We start from the raw sequence: 27,359 nt of genomic DNA, 5'->3' as shown, positions 1-27,359 counted from the left end.
TGGTTTCAGGAAGGCTATGCGGCGTGGTGTCAAGCAATTGTTATCGCATACTTCCCAGCACTTTTTCTGGCCACTTCCCGTAACTCAAAAAGTTTGATGCAGGGGGAGAAAGCAGGTTTGTTGCACAAGGGCCCCAAATCCACTTTCATTGCACAACCTGAATTGTGGTGGGGAAGAGTGCTCTGAGGTGACTTGTGTGCCTGCGCAGTCTGCTGCCCAGGTGCTAACAGCTGATGGTCAACTTCAAGGCCCCTTCTATATTGTTTCCCTAAACGGGCGTTGGACCAGGGAACTGTTTCAAAGAGAGGACTACTCCAAAAACCCTTCAAATACAGGACTGTCTTACGGAAAGTAGGACACAAGGCCACCTTAACAGCCAGTCGTCACACACTGGAGATTGTAGGGAAACACATCTATAGGCATGCTCAAGACCTAGTTCTTCCCTTTGTGGGAGAGAATTGTGGCCCATTGTAAATCTAAAATAATACAATAGCCTGGCACAGTTATTTCAGGTTATTTTCAATGAAAATGAGACCATATATTGGCCTATGATTAAGAGGTCTTAATGAATTTGTTGACATTCATGTCCCTCCCTCCAAAGTGTGAATGAAAATGTTTTCTGCAAAGTCCAAGCTGTGTCAGAGATGGCTGCAATACCCCCCGCCCCACTGCACCTATTTTCTTCATTAAATAATACACATTTTTGCTCCGTCTGAAGATTTGTCTCTTTTTTGCTCTTACTTTTCTAGCATCAAACACCATCAGTAGCATGATAATGTATCCCTGCAGGTGAAATTTCCCCCACTTAATCCATTTTCACAGCAGTCATCATTTTGGTTAGTTTATGATGGTGTAAAATGAAGCTTTGAGAGGGCAGGGGGACTTTGGTTTTTGTTGTTGTTGTTTACTCTTGTAAAAAAATCAAGTTTTTGACAAAACAAAAATGTTTACGATCCTACCCCGCAGACAGAGGAGTTCTGGGCATTATGTGGCAACCTAATTTCCTTTGCAAATAATATGTCTGAATCATTTGGATACGTATGTTTTCAAAATGTGAGCAGGCACCCTCTGATTCCAGACATTTTGTGTGTTTTCAGCACCCTGTATACTGTGTAAATGTCGTCGGGACACAGAATGCTCACAACCTCATTACCGTTTCGACAGATGGCAAAATGTGTTCCTGGAGCCTGGATATGCTCTCAACTCCACAGGTGGGTTTGTTTTTACCTACACAAGAAGAAAGTGCTGGAGTTAAATCTGATACCCACCTCATCCCTAAAAGCCCAAACTTCACATCCAATACAAACTAAAACCTGTGGATGCACTTGAAAGAGTGCAGCTTATTTCTAGCAATAGGCTCCTCGAAGAGCCAAAGCCCATTTCCTCTGCCACAAATCATGTAATTACTGTAATGCGTTAATATGCAGGTCAATTTCAAGTGAAAATGAAATAATCCATTTTAAAGCACAGGTAATCATACGAGTCGCCTGTGGTGTATATCACACTTACTCTACCGCATTCTTTACCAAATATTGACTAGATAAAGGCAAGACTAGATTGTTGTGTGGCACTCAAGAAAAGTACAGCTTATTATCTGCATCCAGTGACTATGCTAAGCAAGGAGACCATCTCAAAAAATTGACAAATATTTTTCTGCCCCTTTCGCTCTCCTGTTATTGTGTTGCTGTAGTCATTGTTGGGTTTGGCACTAACTCTTACCTTTCTAGAAAACAGACTTCTCCAACCTGGTGCCCTGCAGATCTTTAGGACTGCACTTCCTATCCCAACTGGCTACAGCTAATGGAAGTTGTAGTCCATCTGGCTGCAGAAGACTGGGAGCAAAGAGCCATTGGCCCATTCAAAATCTAGAATAGTAATTCCTGAACTGTGGCCTGTGGACCACCAGTGGTCCATGAACTTCCTTCAGGTGGTCCACAATGATCAGCTCTCTGTTGTCAATGAAAATTTATTAAGAAAATAGTACTTTATTTCTGTAATATATTCAGAAACAACTCATTGGGGGAAATTCTATTTTGCTAGGAGAGCATGGAGCTGGTGTACAATAAATCCAAGCCAGTGGCGGTTACTGGAATGGCTTTCCCAACTGGAGACGTCAATAACTTTGTAGTTGGAAGTGAAGAGGGCACTGTTTACACAGCTTGTCGTCATGGAAGGTATTTGTGTGTATGTGTGTGTAGGTTTTTTTACTAAATGCATTTAGCTCATAGTAGATATCTCTAGGTTGCCTAGGTTACAATAAGGGCCAAAACAGACATGATGAGGAAAGTGGTCATTGTGAATTTCATAGGAGTAGTGAGTCTACCTTCTAGCCCTTCTACTAGCTTTGTTTCCCTAATCAAAACTCGATACCTGAAGCACTATTAAGGGTGGGGGGGGGATACAGATAGATCCTCTAGATTCGCGACATTTTCTGGTGTTGGATGTTTCCTAAGTGTACACCTCTCTCCTTATACAGTAAAGCGGGCATTGGTGAAATCTTTGAAGGCCACCAAGGTCCTGTGACAGGAATCAACTGCCACATGGCAGTGGGTCCGATTGACTTCTCCCATCTATTTGTGACATCATCATTTGACTGGACCGTCAAGCTGTGGACTACAAAGGTAAAAGATGGGGTTAGCGGAGCTGGTTTGGGTCTTCAACCTTAACTGATAAGTGGCTGGGGTGGATTTCATCCTCTTTGGGGCTCTGGCCTAGACAGAGATGGAAACCACCCACTTCCTGCACATCAGATGAGTGGGGAGAGAGCGACGGCTCCCATTCTCAACTGATGTACGTGGAGCAGGGGCCTGTGTGTGTGTACCTGTATGTGTCCTGCGCCTGTGTGTATCCTATATTTGTGTGTTTTGTGTGCATGCCTGTGAGAATGTGCATGTGGGGTGTAGGGTGGCCACACTCACTTTTGGCCATGCCCGCTACTAGCATTCATTCCTCTGAGGGGTTGGCCAAGGGTGAATGCCGCCACCAGGCCCCCAGCATGCTAACAATCCCCGATATAAAAGGAAATGGCTCCTTAGATGGCTCATAGTTCTCAAGAATCAACCTTATACAAGGATGAGCATAGTATCTGCCCATCATGCGCAATAATTAAGACTAGCAGATGATAAAGGATCCAAATGGCCCAGTGTGACATAAACCAGATGGTCTCGGCATCATCCATCGTGCTGTGAAGAGAGGCTGAGAAATGCCTAAGGTCATTCACTGAAGCCAGGATTTGAATTCAGATTTTAACTGCATGTCCACACAAATATGAATGAAAATGGAGCAGTGTCAAGAATTGCTTCAGATCTAAACTCTGTTTGATTCAGTGCCCACTGCATTCTCTCCCCCCCACATTAGCTTTTGCTTATTATAGCTGCAAAAAGCTTAGAGTGAACTAAGTACCTACTGAAAATGCACCCAGTTTTTGTGTGTGTGTGTGGGTGGGTTGCAAATTCCCAATCCTTGAGAGGCTACTGTTTATTTGTTTCGATATGCTTTGAATTACCTTGTTTTAATGTGTTTCTTAAGCTCTGCTTTTTGCTGCCGTGGGATTTGCATGAAGGGCATATATACTCACCCACACACCATACTTTTCTGTACCTGCTAATATTGATGATAGTGCAGGGGAAAGGCCATTGATTTTGTGTGTGTGTGTGTGTGTGTGTGTGTAAGGTAAAGGTAAAGGGACCCCTGACCATTAGGTCCAGTCGTGACCGACTCTGGGGTTGCGGCGCTCATCTCGCTTTATTGGCCAAGGGAGCCGGCGTACAGCTTCCGGGTCATGTGGCCAGCATGACTAAGCCGCTTCTGGCAAACCAGGCAAACGCCGTTTGCCTTCCCACCAGAGTGGTACCTATTGATCTACTTGCACTTTGACGTGCTTTCGTACTGCTAGGTTGGCAGGAGCTGGGACTGAGCAACGGGAGCTCACCCCGTCACGGGGATTCGAACCGCCGACCTTCTGATCGGTATGCCCTAGGCTCTGTGGTTTAACCCACAGCGCCACCCGCGTCCCTTGCCACCCGCGTATATACTCACCCACACACCATACTTTTCTGTACCTGCTAATATGGAAAGGCCATTGAGTGTGTGTGTGTGTGTGTGTGTGTAAGTACAAATATATGAAGGAGTGTGACAACCGCCTGGTGGAGACTGTTTGAAGCTGGCCTGAGGAACTTTACATAGGTTCTGACTTAAGCTGCTGTTCTCTGGGGAGCAGTGGATTTCTTCCTGTGCACCTTTGTACATGGACCCATGTATTCCAGTTAACCCCAGTCTGATAAATAAGATTGAAACACACAAGCAAATATTAAGTGAAACAAAGAGGCTGTGGCAGGCTGTGGCTAATTTTCCCTGCAAGGGGAAGGCCTGCAGCAAATGTTGTGATGGTTGCCTGTTGCCCACCCCACATCTAAGGAGTCTTGAGTGTATCTCTGTGGGAAAATATGCAGCTAATTGTCGGATGTTTTGCTTGGTGTAATGCTAGGTAAAAATGGTCCTAGTCAGCCTCACGACCATTATGGGGAAGTGGTTTCCATGTGACTTGGTATATCTGGAAGGTTGGGCAAGGGGGCTCATAAGTTGCTGTGGTCAGATTATCTCCCTGCCTCTTACAGCATTCTTGCCCACATCTACACAAAGTGTTTAAAGCACGAGATGGTTGGACAGTGTTCTCAAAACTACCAATATGAATTTGACAAAACTCCAGGAGGCAGTGGAAGACAGGAGTGCCTGGCGTGCTGTGGTCCATGGGGTCACGAAGAGTCTGACACAACTAAACAACAACAGCAAAAATAGTTTTCTAATAGTCATGGCTTCTCCCAAAGTATCATGGGAACTGGAGTTTGTAAAGGGCGGTGGGAGTTGTTAGGAGACCCCTACTCCCTTTGCAGAACTACAATTCCCAAAGTTCCCTGGGAGGACAAATTGATTGTTAAGCCACTCAGCCAAACCTGATTTAAACTGCCTTCTTTCAAGGACCTCTAGGAATTTTATTTGTGAGGAATCCAATAATTTTCTGCTAGGACCTCATTCCTATATTGATGTTACTGAGGCATGAGATCACAGCACACCATGAAAGTAGAACCAGGATGCCGAAAAGTCAAGAGATATCCTGGTAGGATGAATCTGTTGAATCTTGTATCTATTTGGGTATTACTGCTTTGAACATGTAAATTGTTTTCTAAAGGCCACCTGCTCATTAAGCTATACTAGGGATTATTAACAAATGTTAATGTGCAGCAATGGCCGTGCTCCTTATCATGTTATCATGCAGAATTATATAATACCACATGAAAAAAAGCAGGCTTGAGTCTCTTAGATTTTTTTTATCAAAACAGCCCATTATTCTGCCTTAAATAATCTTAGCTATGGCTTCAAAAGGAAAGTATTGGCTTCTGAGAGTAGACTGTACAGGACTGAACAGGATTTCAGGTGCAACTTTTCCTGCTACTTTTGAGCCATTAACTTAAAAACATGTATGGCCTAAATCAGTGTTTCCCAACCTTTTTTGGGCAAAGGCACACTTGTTTCATGAAAAAAATCTCGAGGCACACCACCATTACAGCCCCGTGACGTCAGCGTGCAGCGTCACGCCGGGAGGGACGCACGAAAGTGTAAGTTTCAATTTTTTCCCCTCCCCCTTGCCTTCCTTCTGTGCCAACCGCCAAAAAGCCAAGAAAAAAGCCAAGACTTTAGGGCAGCAGGTTGACACGGAAGAAGCTCCTACCTAAGGACAGGTGCGACGGCCGTGTCCTCTTCTGCCACACTTGGCAGCCCTGCCTCACGGTCGTGACTCCCACCCTGATTTCTCCCCGCAGGTCGAGCGGCACAGGCAGCCCAATGTGTCCAGCCCAGACACAAGCCCCGCTTCCCCACTCTAGATCCTGAATGCGACCAAGTGCTCTGGACTCCCGAGCAGGGTGGGAAAGAGGACTCGCATCTGGTAGCCTCCGGGCTCCTCGCCTGCTCGAGGGATGGCATTGCAGGCAAGCTGCCGGCCGTCGCCATCGCCGCCCCCTCATGCGAGTGGACCTGCCCAGAGTGGTGGGCCGGGGGAGGCTCGCTCTCTGTGGGGATGTGGCCCGCACGCGCGGCCCCGCTTCCTCCTGCCCAGGGCTGAGCTCCTTACCCGCGATCTCGGTCTCGCGCACGCGGATCCCACTTATTCCGAAGCTCGCGCCACTAGCCGGGGCTCTCACACCGTGCCAGGGCGAGGCGGCGCGGCCCACTGACGTCATCGCGGCTCGCCGCCGCCCTCGACTTCCCTGTTCCCTCCCCTCCCTCGGGTCGCCGTGGTTACCGAGGACTGCAAGCTGCTCGGGCGAGCGTGGGGCATTAAGTGGGAGAAGGAAAATTAAAATTAAAACTCGCCTGAAGGCCGCCTCTCCAGATATCTTTCGAATTTTTTAATTTTTCCCGCGGCACACCAGGCAACGTCTCGCGGCACACTAGTGTGCCGCGGAACACCGGTTGGGAAACACTGGCCTAAATAACATGGTTGTATAGGAGAATATTCGTGTTAGAGATGCCCTGGAAATTTTTCTTTGGGGAATGACCATAAAATACTTTACTCATGAAAAAAACAACACCTTGTGGTTTGTTGTCAGCATGATTCAGACAAATGAGGAGTTAGTATTCTGTTCAAATGCAGCCGTGTCACTCTGTTATAGGCACCCCCCCCAAAAAACCCCCCTCCATATATGTAATTGTACCAAAAGTATACATTTACATGGATTGTTATATTGGCCTCAGTTTCTTACTTTTAAGGAATATTTTTTTGACTGACATTTTCACTGAAAATGAGTAACGAGAAACAATTTTGCACTTTCTAAAAAGGCCAGCAGAGAGTATGGATGGAGAACAAGAAGCAAATATTAAGTGAAACAAGAGGCCCTCTCAAAAGAGAGGGGCCAAGGAGAGCAAACAAGGGAGAACAATTAATATTGTACTACATGACTGCAGGGAAAAGAAACAGATTAGAACCAAACTGCAGCTCATGCTAAAGGCATCTTTGCAGTGGCCCCAATGTGGCTTTGCTGCCTAAAGTATCAGCTTCAGAAGAGGGATTTTCCTCAGGACTGCAGCAAGGGAGGAAGGGGTTGAATTCCCTATCCATGCCTGATAGGATCCTCATAATTATCACATTCACACATGCAATTTGCCTTTTTTTAAAAAGCCTTGCACATTAAATGCAAAGAATCATGTCATGTCATGTCTAGTTTAGGACTTGGATGGTGTCAGCTCACCCTGATATAATAGTCATATAGCATATAATAGTCCAATAGTCCACTGGAGAGCCAGTGTGGTGTAGTGGTTAAGAGTGGTAGTCTCGTAATCTGGGGAACCAGGTTCGCTTCCCCGCTCCTCCACATGCAGCTGCTGGGTGACCTTGGGCCAGTCACACTTCTTTGAAGTCTCTCAGCCCCACTCACCTCACAGAGTGTTTGTTGTGGGGGAGGAAGGGAAAGGAAAATGTTAGCCGCTTTGAAACTCCTTAGGGTAGCGATAAAGCAGGATATCAAATCCAAACTCTTCTTCTTCTGCATTGATCCTGGGACCTTTTGCATGCAAGGAATTGCTCTGCCACTGAACCATGACCTTTCCCTGAAATTTAACAATTGGGGGAATTGTTAAAATGAAAGCTCACTTGACATATAAACGGTGATTATCCTGAAACAGCTCAGGATCCTCTTGCCGAGCAATTGGAAGTTTCATCTGGTGGAGATTGCCAGAGATTTTCCTCTCCCATGCAAGCTTAGCTGCCCTGCTCTGGTCATTCATAAACATGCCCACACTCTCCATGCCCCTTTACAGAATGTCTAATGTGCCCATTTTGGCAGCATTGAGTAGTTTACACTAGGGGCTTGTCCATACAGGAGCAGAGTGTGGATTTACAACTGCTTGTCTCCCCATTAATGCTAGGGCAGCCACACAATTACCTCCCCATTGTTATCTCAGACCTCCCCACCCCCCTTTTAAATGAAGTGTGTTTTTAATTCTTGGAAAGTCCAGATTTCGTGGGGACATGCATTTAAAGTGGAAAAGGTCTGGGACAACTCTAGGATGGGGTCCACATTTTTGTTCTGGTGTGTTCGAGTCCTGGGTCAATTTCTTTCTGTATTGTACCACAAAACAATACTGTACTGGCCATATCCTAAGCGCCCTCTGCGACCCCGCAGAAACCGGGCTCCCTGGTTTACCGAGGAGCTCCGGAAAATGAAGCGGGACCTCAGACGGCTAGAGCGAGTATGGCGGCGTGCCCGTGACGGAGCTTCAAGAACATCTTATAGGGTTTTTATGAAAACCTACGAGATGGCTGTGAAGGCCGCTAAGAAGTCCTACTTCTCGGCCTCCATTGCATCCGCTAGCTCTCGCCCGGCGCAATTATTTAGTATAATTCGGTCTTTAACGTCCCTCGAAGGACAGCCAAATTTAAATAACAATTTGACACACAGCTGTGAGGCATTTGCGAGCTTTTTTGCGGAGAAGGTCTTGTTGCTCCGCCATGACCTCCCTGCCAATTTGGATACAATAAAGGAACTGGAGGCCCCTCGACTGTCCTCGGGTCCAGTATTGGACCACTTCGACCGGATATCCCCAGCCGATGTGGACAGACTCCTCCGAGCTGGAAAGCCCACCACCTGTCCTCTTGACCCGTGCCCGTCTTGGCTGATTAGAGCGTGTCCAGACGAGGTGCGGGCCCTCCTGGGGGATATCATCAATTTGTCCCTTGGCACGGGGACATTCCCAGGGGAACTGAAGGAGGCAGTTGTGCGCCCGCTCTTAAAGAAAACATCATTAGATCCTTTAGATCTATCCAATTACCGCCCGGTTTCGAATCTTCCGTTCCTGGGTAAGGTGATTGAGAGAGCAGTTGCTGAACAGCTTGGTGGGTTTCTGGATGAAACATCAGCTCTGGATCCATTCCAGTCCGGCTTCCGCGCTGGTCATGGGACCGAGACGGCTCTGGTTGCCCTAACAGATGATCTTCGTAGGCAGCTGGATCGAGGCGGGTCGGGGCTGCTGATTCTTCTAGATTTGTCAGCAGCTTTTGACATGGTCGATCACGAACTTCTGGACCACCGCCTTGCCGACGTGGGGATCCAGGGCACAGTCCTTCAATGGCTGCGCTCGTTTCTCTCTGGTCGGGGACAGAGGGTGGCGCTTGGGGGGGAATTGTCATCGCGCCACTCCTTGGTGTGTGGAGTGCCTCAGGGTGCGATTCTCTCCCCAATGCTTTTTAACATCTTTATGCGCCCCCTCGCCCAGCTTGTCCGGAGTTTTGGGCTGGGCTGCCATCAGTATGCTGATGACACCCAACTCTATCTGTTGATGGATGGCCATCCTGACTCGGCCCCAGACACACTGATCAGATGCTTGGAGGCTGTGGCTGGATGGTTACGTGGGAGCCGGTTGAAGTTAAATCCTTCAAAGACAGAGGTCCTCTGGCTGGGACGGGATGATATGGGACTGAGGGGGCAGCTCCCATCTCTTGCGGGGGTGCAATTAGTGCCAGCACCGTCCGTTAAGAGTTTGGGTGTAATCTTCGATACCTCCCTCTCCATGGAGGCGCAGATTGCAGCTATTACAAAGGCGGCATTTTTTCATCTCCGCCAAGCTAAGCAGTTGGCTCCTTACCTCTCTCGCCCTGACCTAGCTACTGTGATCCACGCGACGGTCACCTCCAGACTGGATTATTGTAACTCGCTCTACGTGGGGCTGCCCTTGAGACTGACCCAAAAACTCCAGCGGGTGCAGAATGCCGCAGCGAGACTCCTTACGGGGTCTTCGCTGCGAGATCACATTCATCCGGTGCTATACCAGCTGCACTGGCTCCCGGTGGAGTACAGGATCAGGTTTAAGGTGCTGGTTTTAACCTTCAAAGCCCTATACGGCCTAGGACCCTCGTACCTATGGGACCGCCTCTCCTGGTATGCCCCACAGAGGAAGCTACGGTCTTCAAACAAAAACACCTTGAAGGTCCCAGGCCACAGAGAGGTTAGGCTGGCCTCAACTAGAGCCAGGGCCTTTTCGGCTGTGGCTCCAACCTGGTGGAATGCTCTGTCACAAGAGACAAGGGCCCTGCAGGACTTGACATCTTTCCGTAGGGCCTGCAAGACAGAGCTGTTCCGCCAGGCCTTTGGTTAGGGCGCAGCCTGACCCCCTCCTTTGGCAACCTTTACAAAACTTTATGGCTGCCATCAATCTTGATTTTAATTAATTTTTATAATGTTTTTATAATGTTGCACTATTTTGGTGTTGTTAGCCGCCCTGAGCCCGGCTTCGGCTGGGGAGGGCGGGATATAAATAAAATTTATTATTATTATTATCGCAGAGGTGCAGATGTAATCATTTAAATTGTAAGCAAGTTAAGTGATTTTTAAAATTATTTTATCAGTGTGGCCCTGCTGAATTAATATTATATTAATATCATCTATTTGTATTGTATTGTATTGTATTGTATGTTATTGTAAGGTCCCCCATTTCTGAGTACCAAGAGACAACGGGATGCCTGTGCTTATCCTGGGTTCAGTTTCCTTGGAATGAAGGTCAAGGGAGGCTGTGGTATCCTTAGGTTATGTGGTTCTATTTATACAACTTGACCATAGGATGGAGGTACTCACTGCATTAAGACTCCAAAATTAGGTTTCCAGAAAAGCCCCAAGCCATGCGCTGGGTACAGTATAGGGCAAGACAAGCCTCTGTGTCTTCAGCTTCCAGCATCAGCCAAAACTCTCTCACACACCCAGCGCCCCCCTTGGCCCCCTGTTCTCCATCCTAGGATGGCAGCTGAGGTAGTAAAAGGTCCACCCATTTCTCTTTATGGTAACCTGTCTGACTTAGTTCAGTGGCCTCTTCTACTAGATTCTAAACCTTGCTGCATCAAGGATCACAAGCCTGGAAGGGACCAATGAATATCATCCAGACTGACCCTGCCCCCCCAAACCTATAACAATACAGTGGCGTAGCGTGGGGGGTGCAGGGGGGGCAGGCCGCACTGGGCGCAACATCTGGGGGTTAGGGTTAGGGGGCGCGAATCCACGGGTTAGGGGGCACAAATCCACGGGTTAGGGGGCGCAAATCCACGGGTTAGGGGGTGCAAATTACTTGCCTTGCCCCAGGTGCTGACAACCCACGCTACGCCACTGTAACAATATTATTGTTGTGGTAAAGATTTTTCTATCGCTATAGAACAGAAGTTATTGTTTTGCTTGACCAGACCTTCAACAGTGTCCTTAACAGAAAGCCATGGCATACATTGTAGCATCAATAAATACCCTTTCAGCAAGGAAAAAAACCTCTAAATGAAAATTAACAAACTTGGATAAAAGGGTTCACTCCCTCTGCACTCAAGTCACATTAAACTTCACTGTCTTCAGAGCAGTAAGCAGTTTATAGCATCGTATTTGCAAACACACCCAAGACTCATCTAGACTGTATCAGCCACATGAAGTAAGGAAGTAAGACAAAAGTGGCATAAAGAATTTTCTTCTGCCTTGGCTAGAGAAACCACATGGCCAGACCTCAGGGAGACTACTGGTATGAACGTGGGTGGCATGATCTGGTTTTTAAGTTATATACAATTTAGGAAACAAACTTATTCCCCCTTGCTGAGTGAACATTACAGCAGAACTAGTGGATGAACAAGGCTTTCTTGTGGATCTCAAATGAATCTACCCTAAAAGCCCAGCCACTGCAACATTCCTTTCCCAGTCCCCTTATTTGTTTTATTCCATTTCAAAGTGCAGTAGCAAAAAAGGCATTTCTTTACTTATCTAATTTAGTAGTTTCACTGTTTCAAAGTCCTTGCAGTTCAGACTTGTGAGCCTACCTGGTCCGTACCAGCCCACAGGAGCCAATGTGGGTTTTAACCTAGGAAGTGCAGCCTAGATGGCTGCTTCACTGCTTGGAGCACAGGGAATGCATTGAGCGGGGAAAGAGTTATCAGCCTTTTCTGGGATATAGGGAACAGATTATACTGAGTCAGACCTCAGTATAGTTCTGCATTCTCTCTACACCAACTGGCAGCAAGTCTCTAATGTAGAGTTTCCCAAACTTGGGTCTCCAGCTGTTTTTGGACTACAGTTCCCATCATCCCTGACCACCAGTCCTGCTAGCTAGGGATGGTGGCAGTTGCAGTCCAAAAACAGCTGGAGACCCAAGTTTGGGAAACCCTACTGTAATGTTTCAGACAGGAAACCTTCTAGCCAGATTTGGAGTTGTCAGCAGTTGAACCTGGGTCCTGCGGCTTACGAGGCATGTGCTGTATCATTAAACTATGATCACCTAGGGCATTTCCAGAAGGCCCAGATGCGTGGCACTGAACTCAGCCAGGAGCACCGGTAGGAGCTATTCTTTGTGCATCACCCTAATCCAATTTGTAAACTCGCTCACTTAATCGCCTGTGCCGAGTGAGAATCCTCGCCAGGTGACCTGGTAAAGGTAAAGGGACCCCTGACCATTAGGTCCAGTCATGACCGACTCTGGGGTTGTGGTGCTCATCTCGCTTTATTGGCCAAGGGAGCGGCGTACAGCTTCTGGGTCATGTGGCCAGCATGACTAAGCCGCTTCTGGTGAACCAGAGCAGCGCACGGAAACGCCGTTTACCTTCCCGCCGGAGCAGTACCTATTTATCTATTTATCTACTTGCACTTTGATGTGCTTTAGAACTGCTAGGTGGGCAGGAGCAGGGACCGAGCAATGGGAGCTCACCCCGTCACAGGGATTCGAACCGCCGACCTTCTGATTGGCAAGTCCTAGGCTCTGTGGGTTAATCACCTGCGCCACCTGCGTCCCACACCAGGTGACCTGACAGAGAAGCAAAAGCCGGTTCTCTCTTCATCCTTGGTAATCCTAAAACCAGATATCTTCTGAAAATATGTCTACTTCTGAATATATTGTGTCCTACAGATGAAAAATTAAAAGTGTCCTAGTCATTACAGTGAGCTACATGGTCTAGCTGTAGATCTGTCAGTAAGTAGCATTCTGGCTTACTTGGGGATCTGCCTGTCTGTTGTACGAGCTCAGCATTTTGAGTTTTGTCCAGAAGCAAAGCAATGAATGAATTTTCTTCAGAGCTCAATTTTGTTGTCAGAAAGCCAAACTGACTCAGAGGAATGGGTGGAGCTGCTTGTTCAGACAGGATTTTTACTTTTTGCCCTTTACCTCTGGAGCCAGAGGTCTGGCTCCCATCCAGCTGTATGAGGAGAAGATTATGGTCTTTCTCTAGGTAATTTGAAGGAGCAAAACCAAAGTGAAGTCAGGTGATCAAAAGCCGGCACTGAGTTTTTCCACAATGTTTCTCTTGATTTTGCTTATCTATTCCACTGTAACCACACGGTTTCCCCCCTCCCTCTTTTTAAAGGCTTCATGAGCAGTTTCTTGTATGCACAAAATTGCAGATTTGTTCATGTAGGATGAACTATCAGTGGCTCTCAACTCTGAGGTTTTGCGGACCTCTCAAAAATTGCCGGGAACCACTTAATAAACTTTATTTCTTCTTCTGTGACAATATCATCAAAACCAGCACAGCATTATGAAAATCACAGGTTGGGCTACTGGCATGGATCCCTTTAACTGGAAAAAATACATATCATGAAACTCACAGGTCCTAGTCCATGGCCTTGATAGTCTCTTCAACAAATATGGCCCTAGTCAAAACACCCTCAGTCTCCATTACAAGAAAAGAAATAAATCAAATGCAATGCCAGCTACAGCATAGCTGTCAACTTTTCCTTTTTCTTGCGAGGAATCCTATTCAGAATAAGGGAATTTCCCTTTAAAAAAGGAAAACATTGACAGCTATGAGCTGCAGAAGTTCTTGACTGTACCACCTTATGAAGCCAACATGGGGGAGATGTTTTGTGAACATTTTTGGGCAGAGAATTCACCATCTGTCCTCAGTGATTCCATGTGCTCATTGGGGAGAGTCTTGAAACTATTCATGGGGGGTGAGGGGTGGAGAAGCGATAGGTGCTGAAGCAAATGGATCAACAGTCCTTTGCTTCAAGCCAATTATGCTTAGTTTGCTAAGGAGGTGTATGCAGATTTTGGATCTTAAGTTTGGATGCCATGGATTGAACTTGAGGCCTTCTTCATTCAAAGCAAGTGCTTCACTGAGCTATGGCCTCTCCCCATCTGAATGGCTACTGAAAGAATTGCAGGGAGGGCTGATGCCATCCACTTGCTTTGCTCAGAGAGCCCTTTTACACATGCTTTGCTGTAGTTAATCAGTCCTAACAGTGCAAATGGGAGCTGGACCAGGGCAAAAGTCTTCCCATGCTATGTTGGTGGGAAATGAAACTGCTTGCAGTCTGGCAATGGGGTGCCCTATAGTTTAACATTTGCACTTCTCTCAATTTTGCAATGCAGTTCTCCAACCCCCAAATGTGCACAAAAATGCAGACATTAAGAGAAAATGTGCATAGGCTTCCGGTCCCACCTGCCTTAATGGCATCCCCCATGACGGTGGAGGATTCTCGGCAAACAAAAGACAAGGATGGCAGAGGGTAAATCATCCTTACAAATTCCCTCCAGGGAATGGGCTTTGCTCACAGTTTGTCTTGGTACCTGGCTCTCACTCTGGCATGGAATGTGGAAGGCAGGGAGGCGCTGAGTACAAAAGCACTTCACCTGGTGAAAACCCTCCTACGTCGCCATTAAGAAGCAAAGGTTATCCGTTTAGTTGGATTTATAGTCGATTTTAAAGTACCCGCGCATTATGGAAAAGGGTTGCAACAACATACTGCAGAACATATCAACTACAGAAATCAAGGTTTTGAGCTGAGATAAGATTTTCTTTAGTGTGGGAATCGTTTGGGGAGAGGGAAACCCACGGTTTGTTTATTCTAAGCTTCTTTTATATATTTATGATTTGGTAATCCTCTCCAGAATACAAGATAAAAATATATTTAAAAGTGAGGAAAGGACATTGGAGTAATATTGATATTAACAAGCAAAAATGGAAACTGTGTGTGATCTGAAATGAAGAAAGGGGGGTATGACTGTGTTGGAAAGACAGTAATTCCCCTCACCTCCGTTTAAAAACAACAGACAAGGAAAAGCAGACTGAGATTTGTTTGTGCTACTGACGGATTGTAATCTAAGACAAAGTTTAATTGGGTCATAAATCTCTTGCTGGAAGGAAAAGAATTTGGGGGCTGTGATAAGAACGGTGCAGAGATTCTGGGAGTTGGAAAAGGAGTATTAAATCTTCAGTGCTGAGAAAACTGCCCACCTTTTCCTAGGCGGAGATGAAAATGGCGATGATCTGTGACATGTTTTACTAGTGAGACAGATTGGTTTCTAGCAGACTGTCGCCTGTTCCGAGACATAGAAACAAGGACTGAGAGATAAGACTTCTGAGAAACTTTGAGATTCAGTTCCGCCCCAAATCATGATGGGAGAAAACAACAACTGGGAAGTGGAAGACACAACACCATATATGGACAGAAGGAATCTCCAGTTTTCACACGCAGAACAGAATAAAGATAATAGTTGGAGTTCCACACCGGAAGCATTATAAATTTATATATTATAACATCACAAATGGAAATCATTAATTATGTAGCTGTTGACTAAGGGATGATTATTATAACTGAAATGTAACTGATATTAATTAAGATTATGCAACACAGTTATATAAGATCGGAAATGCACCTGTTCCACCATGCAGGGAGCCATTTTAACTGAAATGTATTAGTTGGAAGTTGATTGGCATTCTGATAATTGTATAATTTGGGAATTAATTGTTATTGTTATAATTTAGCTATTATTGGGGGTATATTGGAAAACTAATTTTTAAAATTTGCAAAAAAATGTGTGCATATCTTAATGACAGTAACACAAAAATGAATGCTATTGTGGGGAATTGCTTGCGAAATTATGTAAAAATTGCTTCCAAAAATTGGAAAAAGCACAATAAATGCTGACAATTTTTGTGCAAACTATATATATATATATATAGTCTGCAAACTGAACTCAAGTCTGGAAAAAAGAGAAGTGGTGAAAAAATGACATTGACCGATTTATCCATCTCTACTTCCAAATGGTGACTTAGGTAGCGAGAAAAGCTTGTGAAAATTCAACACAGAATTAATGTGTGAGTGAAATATAAGTAGGTTTACTCAGTTCTGATAAGCCATAGTCGCCAGGTTTGCTGCTGATATACATTTGTGGAAATGCTGCTTTAGACAAAGAAAGCTGGGAATCAAGCAGAGGATTTAGCCTTCAGTTGTAATTGTGAAACCACTTATTCTACAGAAGTCCCTTTGAAGTTAATGGGCTCTCCTGCAGACGGTGGCTGGAGGCTTGCAGACAGATTCTGGAGGCTTGCAGCAGCTCATCTGCCTGCAGTGCTGGCACAATGCCTCTCCACTCTCTGTGCTACCCCACGGTTGGTGATGTTGATCTGACACATCAGGTAACAGGCTTGATATTAAGCAGGGGTGGGTTTTTTTGTTTTTTGTTTTGCTGACGCTGCAAGTTTTCAGCTTATTTGTTCCTTGCTCAGTTTGTATATATTCCCCTTTCTCCAGTTTGAAGAACCTGAGTCAGATTATATCACAGACAAGCAAAACATGTGCAGATGACGGTCAAAATGAGCATATTCTGCATATATAAATAACATTTAAAAAGAGAGTTTAGCCAGCTCCATATGCTTTTCTCAATCAAGTTGTTTTCTCCATTTTCCAAAGGGATTCCAACAAAGCCTCTCTAGGAAGCAAACTCCATAATCAGGGTTCTACCACCAAGAAGACCTAGCTCTGTGTGTCACCGCCAGTCTAGTGCAGGCATTGCCAAACTCGGCCCTCCAGATGTTTTGGGACTACAATTCCCACCATCCCTGACCACTGGTCCTGTGAGCTAGGGATGATGGGAGTTGTAGTCCCAAAACATCTGGAGGGCCGAGTTTGGGGATGCCTGGTCTAGTGCATGGCTGAATAACCTTTGGCCTTCCTGATGTTGCTGGACTCTAGCTCTCACAATTCTCGTTCATAAGCTATGTTGCTGGGCCACAGTTCCCCAGCCTTTGTCTAGCTTTTCACACAGAAGACCTAAAAGGGTGGTTTGGTTCATATGTGGTGTTCTCACAAGAAACCAATTTCAGGCCCAAGATAAAACGTTTCGAGAAGGTGTGGGCATGTAGCCCTTAGCGTAATTTCCAAAGCTGACTGCGACGGATCAGTCTAGACAACTCTGGCAAGAGCAGTCTCTTTCTCCTTTCGTAGGAAGCGAGAGGGAGAAAGAAGGAGGTGGTGGGAAGCAGTGCTATTTTTCTAGAAAAAGATGTGCCACAGCTCACCCTTTTTCTCTAATAATGGAAACGGCTCCCATCTGAAAGGTGCCAGAACTCAGTTCCGGCAAGTTCCAACTGGAAAAAGCCCTGTTTAGGAAGACAGTGCAAATGGGCGTGGGGGGGAGGTCTGCTTTTGGCATTGGTCTTGCCCACAGCTGTCTTGGGTTCTTCCCCTTGGTGGGCCCACCCCACTGGCAGATTACCTCAGAAGGAAAAAGGATTGCCCACCCCTCTTTTGGAGGCTTACCAAAAGTAAGCAAAACTTAACAATGAGACTGGTAGCAGTTATGCTTGGTCTCTAGGTTATTCGCTCCTTCAAAATCATCATCTGTGAACTTCCCCTCCTCTCTAGGCATTAGAACTTTGACCCTCAACAGGCAAATTAACTACAAACCCCCTAATTTAGATTCTCCTCCAAACCTCTACCAAAGTTTTGCCGTTATTTTACAGTGTTTTGCAGAGAAACCTCCACATTCTGTAGCGCTCCACAAACTGATTAATTGATACATCATCCACAAGGTTCGTGCTTAACTACAGAGCCCCCAAATTTGGGATCCTCCGCAAACAACGGGACCACCATCAACCATTCTCAGCTGCAAGCAGGGCTTCCCTTCAGACTGGAATCAGCTTTGCCTATAGTCCCTGAGGGGACATAGATCAGAGCCCCTCAGTAACATACTCTCACCAAACCTTTGAAACAACCTATTTTCCCCTGGCTGTCAACAAATGTTAAATATTCTGTTATGTCAGAGTGAGGAAATGTACTGTACTGGGGATCTTACATATGCAGGGATGTCTTGGATAATAAATCACTTTTGAGTCTTTATGACTGATGACCCATGAAATCTCCACAGGCCTTCTAGTTTTAACAGTCACAAACACTAATCTTGGCTGTCGGAGGAAACTAGTGTATTCTATTGAGCCATAGTAAACTTTCCATTCGAAAGCATGGTAGCTATGAAATGGTTATTGAAAAGAGCTTGCTGAGAAGCAATAGTGATTCCTTGGCTCTCTTTCTGACATGGATCTGGGCCCCCTTTTGGTGCTATTTCTCCTAATACACAAATAAACACCAGGGCTGTTCATGTCCCATATTTATTTTAATGCCTTTTCTGCTTACTAGTGTACGGACATCACACAGTGCTGTGCCACAATGTTGAAGTTCTTTGGAGCTATGTCTAGTTGTCTTGCACTCCAGCTTTTTGTACTGACTCTTATTGTATGTATGCATAATGATGGATGCATCAACTTGGGGTTTAAAGATTCTGAACATGTGCAGAGTGTTTTCCTCCAACCGTTGAAAAAGAGCAAAGCCTGCAGGCCCTAGGCAGTCCTGAGCCATGGCTTTTCTTCTTTTAGAACCAAAGCATTCTTAGCCATCTTGTTGGCCTCATCCATTGGGCTCTCCTTCCATCCTTAGCTGCAGGGGTATTCAGTTATCAAGGAAGCAAAAGGAGAGACAAGAGTTAATGCACAGTAAGAATTGCAGCACCGGCCCATGTGAGTCACAACTCAACAGATTTTATAAAACCGCTAAGGAGATTAACTCAATAACCAGTTTACCTGTCAGCATCAAGTCCTCCCCCCTCCCAAAATACCCCAACACATCTTCAAAAAACTGCTGCCTGACAGACTGACGCTTTCCAGAGTCAGGTGGTGTCTGGCTTGAGGAATTCACTGTGTTCCCCCCCTTCTCTCTCGGTGTTAAGCATTTTCATAGGTGAGGTTTAAGCCATTTATCACTTATCACACTCCTTAAGGAGTTCAGAATGGGATCCATTTTATTCTATCGTCATTTTGCCCACGCAACATCCTGGGAGGCAGGCTGAAAAAGAGTGACTGACCCCCAGGTCAGGCAGTGAGCTTCACAGCTGAATGTAAATTTGAACCCAGGGCTCTTGTTCAATACTTTATCCACTATACTGAACCTGCTCTTCTTATCCATCTTGCATCTTGTCAGATGCACATTAAATGCATATATTTACCACTTGTATACCACTTGCATTGGTGTTTGGATAGCTCAGTTGGTAGAGCTTGAGACTCTTAATCTTAGGGTTGTGGGTTCAAACCCCACATTGGGCAAAAGATTTCTGCATTGCAGGGGGTAGGACTACAGTAGATTACTCTTGTGGTCCCTTCCACCTCTATGATTCCAACTGATGGGAACGGTTGGTGGAGCATCTGCTTCACTTGCAGAAGTTCCCAGGTTCAATCTTTGGCATTCTAGGTATTTGAGAGACCCCTGTCTGCAACCCAGGAGACCCACTGATAATCAGCATAGTCAGGTCAACAGTCTGATTCAGCATAAGGCATCTTCCTACCTTCTTCCACTGTTCCTCTAGCTGTGTCCCATGTCTGCATCATGCTCTGACTTAAGGTGGATCATGCTAATGTTACCACTGCCATTTTCTTTTTGCTCTTGCTGTGAAGGGTTTTAAAAAAGGAAGGAAGGAACTAAAGGGGAAGAGAGATTGGACACAGTAAGTAACTGAAAGTAGCTTCTGTGTAATAGATGAAGCTTAAAGGTGAGTCCTGGCTCTAAGAAGGTTGCATATTAAAGCAAAGAACTAGTATTAGAGGCATACTGGACTGGAGGTAGTACACAATCATCATGGCTAATAGACACTTTTAAAACCATCCAGGTTGATGGGCATCACTACATGTTTTGGCAGAAAATCCCATAGTTTAACTTGGCACTGGGCAAAATAGTGATTCCTTTTGTCTACCTTGCATCTTCATTGGATGACTCCAGGCTTTAGCATTATTATATCTCTCCAGCCAACTTTGCCTGCTTTGGTTTTTCCCCTTAAGATTTCTTTATACTACTACTATTCCCCATAAGCACCGTGATCATAGTGTTGTTGTGAGAAGGCTGAAATGGGCACAAGGAGAAACCATTGCTTGGGACTCCTTGAAGACAGACATGCTTCATATCTTGATGATGAAATGCACAACACAGTGTGTGGCTTAACTAATTTTCTTGCGTTATCTGCTCTGCGCATAGAACATTTTCCTGCTTTCCAGTTGCGGCACAGGTTGTGTTGATCTGTGGTGTTATGCTTATCATGTGTGGATGGTATTGATTGGTGCTGGGGAACTTGCAAGTACATACAATTGTTGGATGGGGTGGATAAGGAAAAATGTATGGGAGGTTTTAGCTGTTGTGTAAGACTCATTTCATTTGTATTGTGCACATAAAAAGCAGTTCTTCCTAACAGACTGTGCACTAGAGCCAGAAAAGACTGTTGACACTCATAGTTCGGAATATGTCCTGCCAGTTAGAATCAGGTTCTTTTCATCACTGAAACATGGCCTGAATGTGCATATATACAAACAACTAAGCATATACAGATTTTATGCAAATTAGAATAATGTGCCAGCTTGCCAGGTCTTTTTATGTACCTAGCAGCTGCCCAGACACTGGCACTTACATGCCTAGAATTGCACAGTAAATCCCCTGCGCCAGTGACCCAAGTTCTTTTTCAATGGTTCCTTCCTATGAACGCAGCTATGATGCCCTGACTTTAAAAGAAACCACAAAGCCTAATCATCATGTTATCTCCAGACTTAGTCTGCTCTTGGAACCTTTCCCTCTTGCCCCCTTTTTATTCTCCTCTTGTAATAGCTTCCACATGCTCATGCAAAAGCGTGGCACATTTTTAAAATCCTTGGCATAGAAATCAATTAAGCAAAGCGGACGGGACTTCACAGCAGCACTGCAGCAGGAGAAGCGATTTAGAAACGCAGCGATCTTACTTTGCAAATTGTGACCCGATCTTGAGCTCAAGCCCACCAAGGAGAGGAACGAACCAAAAGACAAAGTAACACTTCATATGGAATGGAGCTGATCATGGGGTTCTCTTTTGAGGAGAGCCCATGTCGAAAAGGAAGGTGTACGTCATCTTCAAAAATGGCAAATAATCATGTTAGTCTGTTTCTGTTGTTGTCCAGGAGGCAGTTCCAAAAGCAACAGTAGAGCCAATGAAAATGTCACAAAATAGTGAGCAAGCTTTTGAGTTACCTATGGACGGATGCTACCCAATGGTGAGATGAGAGAGAGAGAAAAGAAATGTTCCTGGGCATTATGAAGAAAGCCCTGGGCCACACCAACACCATATATTTAAAAGACACCTACAGCACTTTAAAAGCCATGGCATTTCCCCCCCAAATCCTGGGAACTGCAGTTTGCTTTGGATGCTGGGATTTGTAGCTCTGTGTGTGGGGGCGGTCCTCCTCTCAGCACCATTAACAAACTACTGTTCCCAGAATTCTTTGGGTGAAGCCATGACTGTTCAAGTGGTGTGGATGTGACCTGCCTACATTTGGTGAGATAGACTGGTGCATAAGAGTACAAACTACAGTAAAGCTGTGATCCCATGCATACCTCCGAGAGAGTAGAGGTGGTATTCAGCATGGAAATGAATGAACATGGTTAAGCTAGGCCCGTTGATTTCATTAGATCTAATTGGAATAAAACTTAGCTGAATGCCACCTTAAGTCCCTGTACCAAGAGGGACTCTTCTGCTGATCCTAGCACTGGAGAGGGTCTCCTCCAAGCCTGAAGCTGAACTACCACCAGCTTCTTAAGCACCATGCCCCCCCCCAAATGTATATTTGCCACTGACTGATAGTTCTTTAGCACTTTTGGGTTCTGGGACGTCCTCCTAAGGAGTAGGAGCACCATCACCTCCTTCAGGTGGATGGTACCTTCTCCAGTGAAGCATCATTCCCTGGACCCACCCAGGCCAGCTTTTTTCCTTCTTCCTCCATTCCTCCAGCTTTGCCTGATGAAGAGTTCTGGATAACTTGAAAACTTTCTCATGCTTTTGTGACACTTTACTTTGCCTAATTAAGTTTTTTTTTTTTAAAAAAAAGGGGATTACTTTTTATTATTTATTTCTCCAGCTATAAATACAAAATCATAAGATCTTGGTATATATTAGCAGTGCATGTGAATTATTGTTCTAGTTAATAAATACATTTTAAGCCATAGCTAGACCATTAAGAGTATGACTTTTTTCATAAACAAAATATTGAATTTTATAAATTATTCATTTAGTTAAAAATACATATAGACTGCCCCCCCCAATACAAAATCCCAGTCTGGTGTACAACAAGATTTACAAAAGAGATAAAATACTATTAAAAACAGTACAGGATGATCATAAAAATGACATACGGTTCTCCAGCCGTAACTAGATTTTTTCCAGACATAACTTTCAACATGTGCTATATAATAGTGAAACCGCTATAGAATAGAAAAGCGAACTCTGTTATAACTATGAACAAAGCTTTTTGATCCGACGTGTATTCCTGCTATGTCTCTCCCAATAACGAATATGGGATTAATGAGTCCTGCACTTCGTTATTTATTGGAACAACAAAGTGGCCTAATAAAGGTATTTCTAAAAGTTTGCAGATTTTTGTCTTGCAGACCAACATTGCTACATTTGCTTTTTGCATAAACCAAAACAACACGACATGCTCTTTGGATATTGTAGAGCAGCCTTCGTCAACCAGATGTTTTGGACTACAATACCTATGAGTCCCAGGTTGAGCATTGTCATCCACAACATCTGGAGAGCACAAGTCTGGTGACAGCTGTTGCAGAGAGAGAAGCCACATTTCTTTACCTTAACTGAAGCCAAGAGGCTCTGAAGAGCATGCCTTGAAGACTGGGATCAACCTTCAGCACCATTCCTTGTGTCTGCATCTTACCAGGCAGGTGTTCCCTTCCTGCTGCCTGAAGCTGCAGCCTGACCCCCAACAAACAGCGCTGTTGTAAAGTTTAAGGGCACATCTACACCACAGATTGAATGTGGTATAAAAGATGTTCCATTTCCTCAAGAAACCCCATGGAAATATAGTCCGGAGCAGGTGGGCAGAGAAGCATTCTCTATCAGAGAATCTCAACATCCTCACCAAAATACCAAAGAATTTGGTGGAAAGCCGGGGTTGTGAAACTGGTATAAAATGGATGCAAATGTGTAGGCCATGTGCAACTGCAGATTTGAACCAGGTGAAAACTGGTTGATTTCCATGGATTCTCTCAAAATACTCTGGAGGCTGTTTGTTCTGGATGCGGACAGTTGTATGTTAAGAGATCTCACCGGCCTCGCAGAACTATTCCTGGGATGAGAACAATTGGAAGGATAACAGCAGGAAGATTTAAAGAAGAAACTATTGGAAACTCAAGGCAGTAGAAACATAAGATGATTGGACCCCACTGAACTTGAAGCATGGGAAGCCCCAACAAAAATTTATAATTTGGCAAAATATTTCGACTATATGATATGTATTTGTATAATTTGGAATATTTAATGTGATCTGATTGGATTGTTAAAATGGAAAACTTAATAAAAAATATTTTTTTAAAAAAGAGAAAAATTCCAGTGTAAAGTAGTTTTAAAATGGTAGCAGTAACTCCACAAGCATAAAGGCTCTTTTCTTGACTGGGTTCAAATTTGATTTCTGCTGGGTGGCTCTCCGCTGGGTGAAAGACCTCTGATCAGATGGAGACACAGTTGCGAGATGCACCTTCGTGGAGAGCCTGCTTCCGCCATTCCAAGAGTGTGAAATACCTCTTTCATGAAACAAGCAAAGCTGATAGATTTCATTGTAGCTTTTAAGCAGCTAAATGCTAGTTAAAACCTGTAAACATGTCCACATGCCTTCCTCTAAGCAGCGAGGTTCTTAACGTGTGGCGCCTCCTGGATTAAGGAAGATCCTTCATGCAACTCCGCCGGGGAACCAGCCGGGACTTTAGCCCTAGATACAGTTATACTTATTGTCATATTTCTATATACCCAAGCTATTCTTTATGATGGAAAGGAGGTGGGTGCCGCAGTCATGGGTTGATCAAGGAGCTGGTGGAAACCTAGACATGCAGCGTATGTGTTTGTGACTTTGCCAAACCTTTACCTGGTCTAAGGCCAGTTTTGTGAATTTCTGTGCACATATGCAGTACTTGCATGCAGTAGAAATCAGTGATCAGTGTTGGTTTTTACCAAGGTTAGTGGGCCTCCAGATTATGTTGGACTCCTCCTCTCAGCGGATGCAGCCACCATAAACAATGGCCAGGGAGGGCGCATGGGAGCTGCAGTCCATCAACATCGGGAGGGCCAAAGTTTCCCCATCCCTAGTTAAAACCAAGTCCTCTTAAATGCGACTTCTCCTGAGATGTTTTGTGGGGACGCGGGTGGTGCTGTGGGTTAAACCACAGAGCCTAGGACTTACCGATCAGAAGGTCAGCGGTTCGAATCTCCACGACGGGGTGAGCTCCCATTGCTCGGTTCCTGCTCCTGCCAACCTAGCAGTTCAAAAGTATATCAAAGCGCAAGTAGATAAATAGGTACCGCTCTGGCGGGAAGGTAAACTGCTCCATGCGCTGCTCTGGTTCGCCAGCAGCGGCTTAGTCATGCTGGCCACATGACCCGGAAGCTGTACACCGGCTCCCTTGGCCAATAAAGCGAGATGAGCGCCCCAACCCCAGAGTCGGTCATGACTGGACCTAATGGTCAGGGGTCCCTTTACCTTTACCTTATGGATGCCTGAGTAAAATGCTCACTTTTCCCTTTAAGAACCACACACACACAATCTTCAAAGGGAAATTTTGACCCCTTCAGAAGACATTCTTCATGGACTCAAAGCTCATCCTTTATGAACTTCATATGACACACGTAACAAGAGCCCCGCTGGATCAAGCCAAAGGCTCATCATAGTCCGGCATTCTCTTCTCTCAATGGCCAGCCAAATATCTATGGGAAGCCTGCAAGGGGAATCTGAGTGCGACAGCCCTTACTGCAATTGTAACTCCCAGCAACTCGTATTCAGAGGCGTACTGGGTTTAGGACATAGACGTTGTGCCTAGTAGCCACTGACCTTCTGTGAAAATCAGTCTAATCTACTTTTAAAGCCATCCAGATGAGCAGCCATCACTACTTCTTGTTGAGAGGAAATGCCATAGCTCAACTATGTATTATGAAGTGCCTTTTTTGTGTCTGTCCTGAATCTTTCAACGTTCAGCTTCACAGCATGTCCTGAGTTCTAGTGTTCTATATCCATTTTCTCCACACCTCAGCTCAGTCATGTCCCTCCCTTACTCTCCTTACATTGAGATCCCAGGGGTTGAACCTGCACCTTCTGCATGCCCAGCAGATGTTCTACCACAGAGCTATGAATCTTCCTGTATAACTCATAAGGATACCTAATGCAGTCAAGAACGACTGGAAGATTGGCTGCATTTTGCAAACTAAAGTTGCAGTCAATTGTTGTTGTTTTTTTTTTTAAAAAAATTATCTTTGTATGATCTTTATCATGTTTTTCTTGTAAAGAGATATTAAACCCCACAGGGGGTGATATAGACTGGGGTGTGCATATGTGTGTGTGTGAGAGAGATGTGTATGTGTGTGTGTCTACTGTGTTTGTCTGTATACAGTACATGCAAATTGTGTTATATACAAATACACATACATAGGCACACATGTAGAAATCCCATTGTTTAGATTTCTGTCACAAGCGATGAGAATATTTAATTTTCTTTTATCTCTGGGGTTTTCATTATCATTTAAATTTCATTTCACACTAATTGATCTGGGATTAGCAAAGCCATTATTCAGAAATCAGACTTAAGACGAGCCAGAATGTGATGAATAATTCATGACACCCAATTACATGTTACGAACCTGGTGTACTTTAAAAAAAAAAAAAACTTGCTTCGAACTTCCAGTCTGTTGTGAAATGAAATGACGCGTAGGCACTTAAAAGTCAAGCAACAGCACCACGCTCTCTTGGCGCAGCTGTGCTCTCTGAACCTTGCCACCTCCTTGCTTCAAACTCAAGTCTTAAACACGGGGGAGGGAGAGGGGGAACTGGCTTTCAGAATATCCAGAAACTACAGATCACCTTGTCCTCAAGAAAAAAAGTGAAGAGAAGCCCTGGGGAGAGAAAAAGAAAGAAAAAGAAAAGAGCAGAAGTAACTTGATGAGCCGGAGAATGCAGTTTAGCAGGGAAATGTGGCACCAGAGCATGCTGCCTGATAGCTAAATTCTAATGCATAGTGAAAAGATGTGTGTGTTTGGCAGAGAAGCCGTGGCTGGGCTCGTATAGTATTTTTCTCCCATCCTGAGATACATTATCAGGAAGAAGATGAGTGATTGACTTGCCAAGGGATGCTTGCAGAAGGAAATATCCTGGTGCCCCTGTTGAGAAGCCTTCAGGGATATAGGAAGCTGTCCATGTAGTTCGGTATTATCCACAATGACCAGCAGCCGCTTTCTGGGGTTTCAGGCAGCGCTTTCCCAGCCATACCTGGGTGGACATGGGACCTTCTGCATGCAAATCAGATGCTCTGTTAGTGAATTACAGCCCTTCCTCCCTGATCAGAACAGCAGCCATCTTTTCTTGTTTTTTAAAAAGTGCCTCATATGAAAATTGTCATGTGGGAACTGACCGTGGGAGCTGCTTAAACACTACCTTTTCCCAGGGGGCAGGAGAGCTTGTGGGTGCATCCCAGTGACAGCAGGGAGCCCCAGGACAGGGGCGTGTGCAGTCAGTTCTGGCGTGAGCTTAAGTTGAAGAGATAGCAGCAGAAGTGAAAGTCCTACTGCTACCTATAAATACACTGGTGAGTGGGATTGGTTGCCCATCTTCCATTTCTGTATTTTGGATCTGCTAGCAGTAATTATTATGGTCCTCATATGTAAGTTGTTAAGTTCCGGCTTCCTTTAAAAAACAAAAGCAAAACCATTTTGTCCTATGGAATTGTTTTGTGCTGCTTTAAAAGGTGGATTTTTGTTTTGGTATTTGTTTGTGATATTTTTAGGATGTTGTAAAGCACTCAGAAGTTTCTTTGAAATATGGAGTGGAATACTAATTGCCTAAATAAATACATTCTGCAGATGTGGAAGTCGTATCTGTAACATTTCAAGGGGCGGTTTTTTGCTTAGTTCTGCGAAAGGGCCACTGTGACCATGAGCTCCCTGCATTTGAATAGAAAACTGAAATACCAATAATAATAATAATAACAATAATAATAATAATACCACTGGCCTGTTGCATC

The 27,359-nt window shown here is 44.9% G+C and overlaps 1 protein-coding gene across 6 annotated transcripts in view; it reads left to right on the top strand.

Moving 5' to 3' along the window:
• Nucleotides 1-27,359, top strand: part of DYNC1I1 (dynein cytoplasmic 1 intermediate chain 1) — a 219,519-nt gene that overhangs the window by 161,781 nt on the left and 30,379 nt on the right. For all 6 annotated transcript variants that reach the window (XM_081882855.1, XM_081882857.1, XM_081882858.1 and 3 more), the window contains 3 exons: nucleotides 1,098-1,211; nucleotides 2,041-2,174; nucleotides 2,477-2,621. In XM_081882855.1, the coding sequence (XP_081738981.1) occupies nucleotides 1,098-1,211; nucleotides 2,041-2,174; nucleotides 2,477-2,621 (393 nt within the window). The remainder of the gene's footprint in view (nucleotides 1-1,097; nucleotides 1,212-2,040; nucleotides 2,175-2,476; nucleotides 2,622-27,359) is intronic.

Source organism: Podarcis melisellensis (assembly GCF_964234715.1).
Source record: "Podarcis melisellensis genome assembly, chromosome: 12".
Classification (NCBI taxonomy): Eukaryota; Metazoa; Chordata; class Lepidosauria; order Squamata; family Lacertidae; genus Podarcis; species Podarcis melisellensis.
The sequence above is the reverse complement of the archived record's forward strand: the minus strand, read 5'-3'. Positions and strand labels throughout refer to the sequence as shown.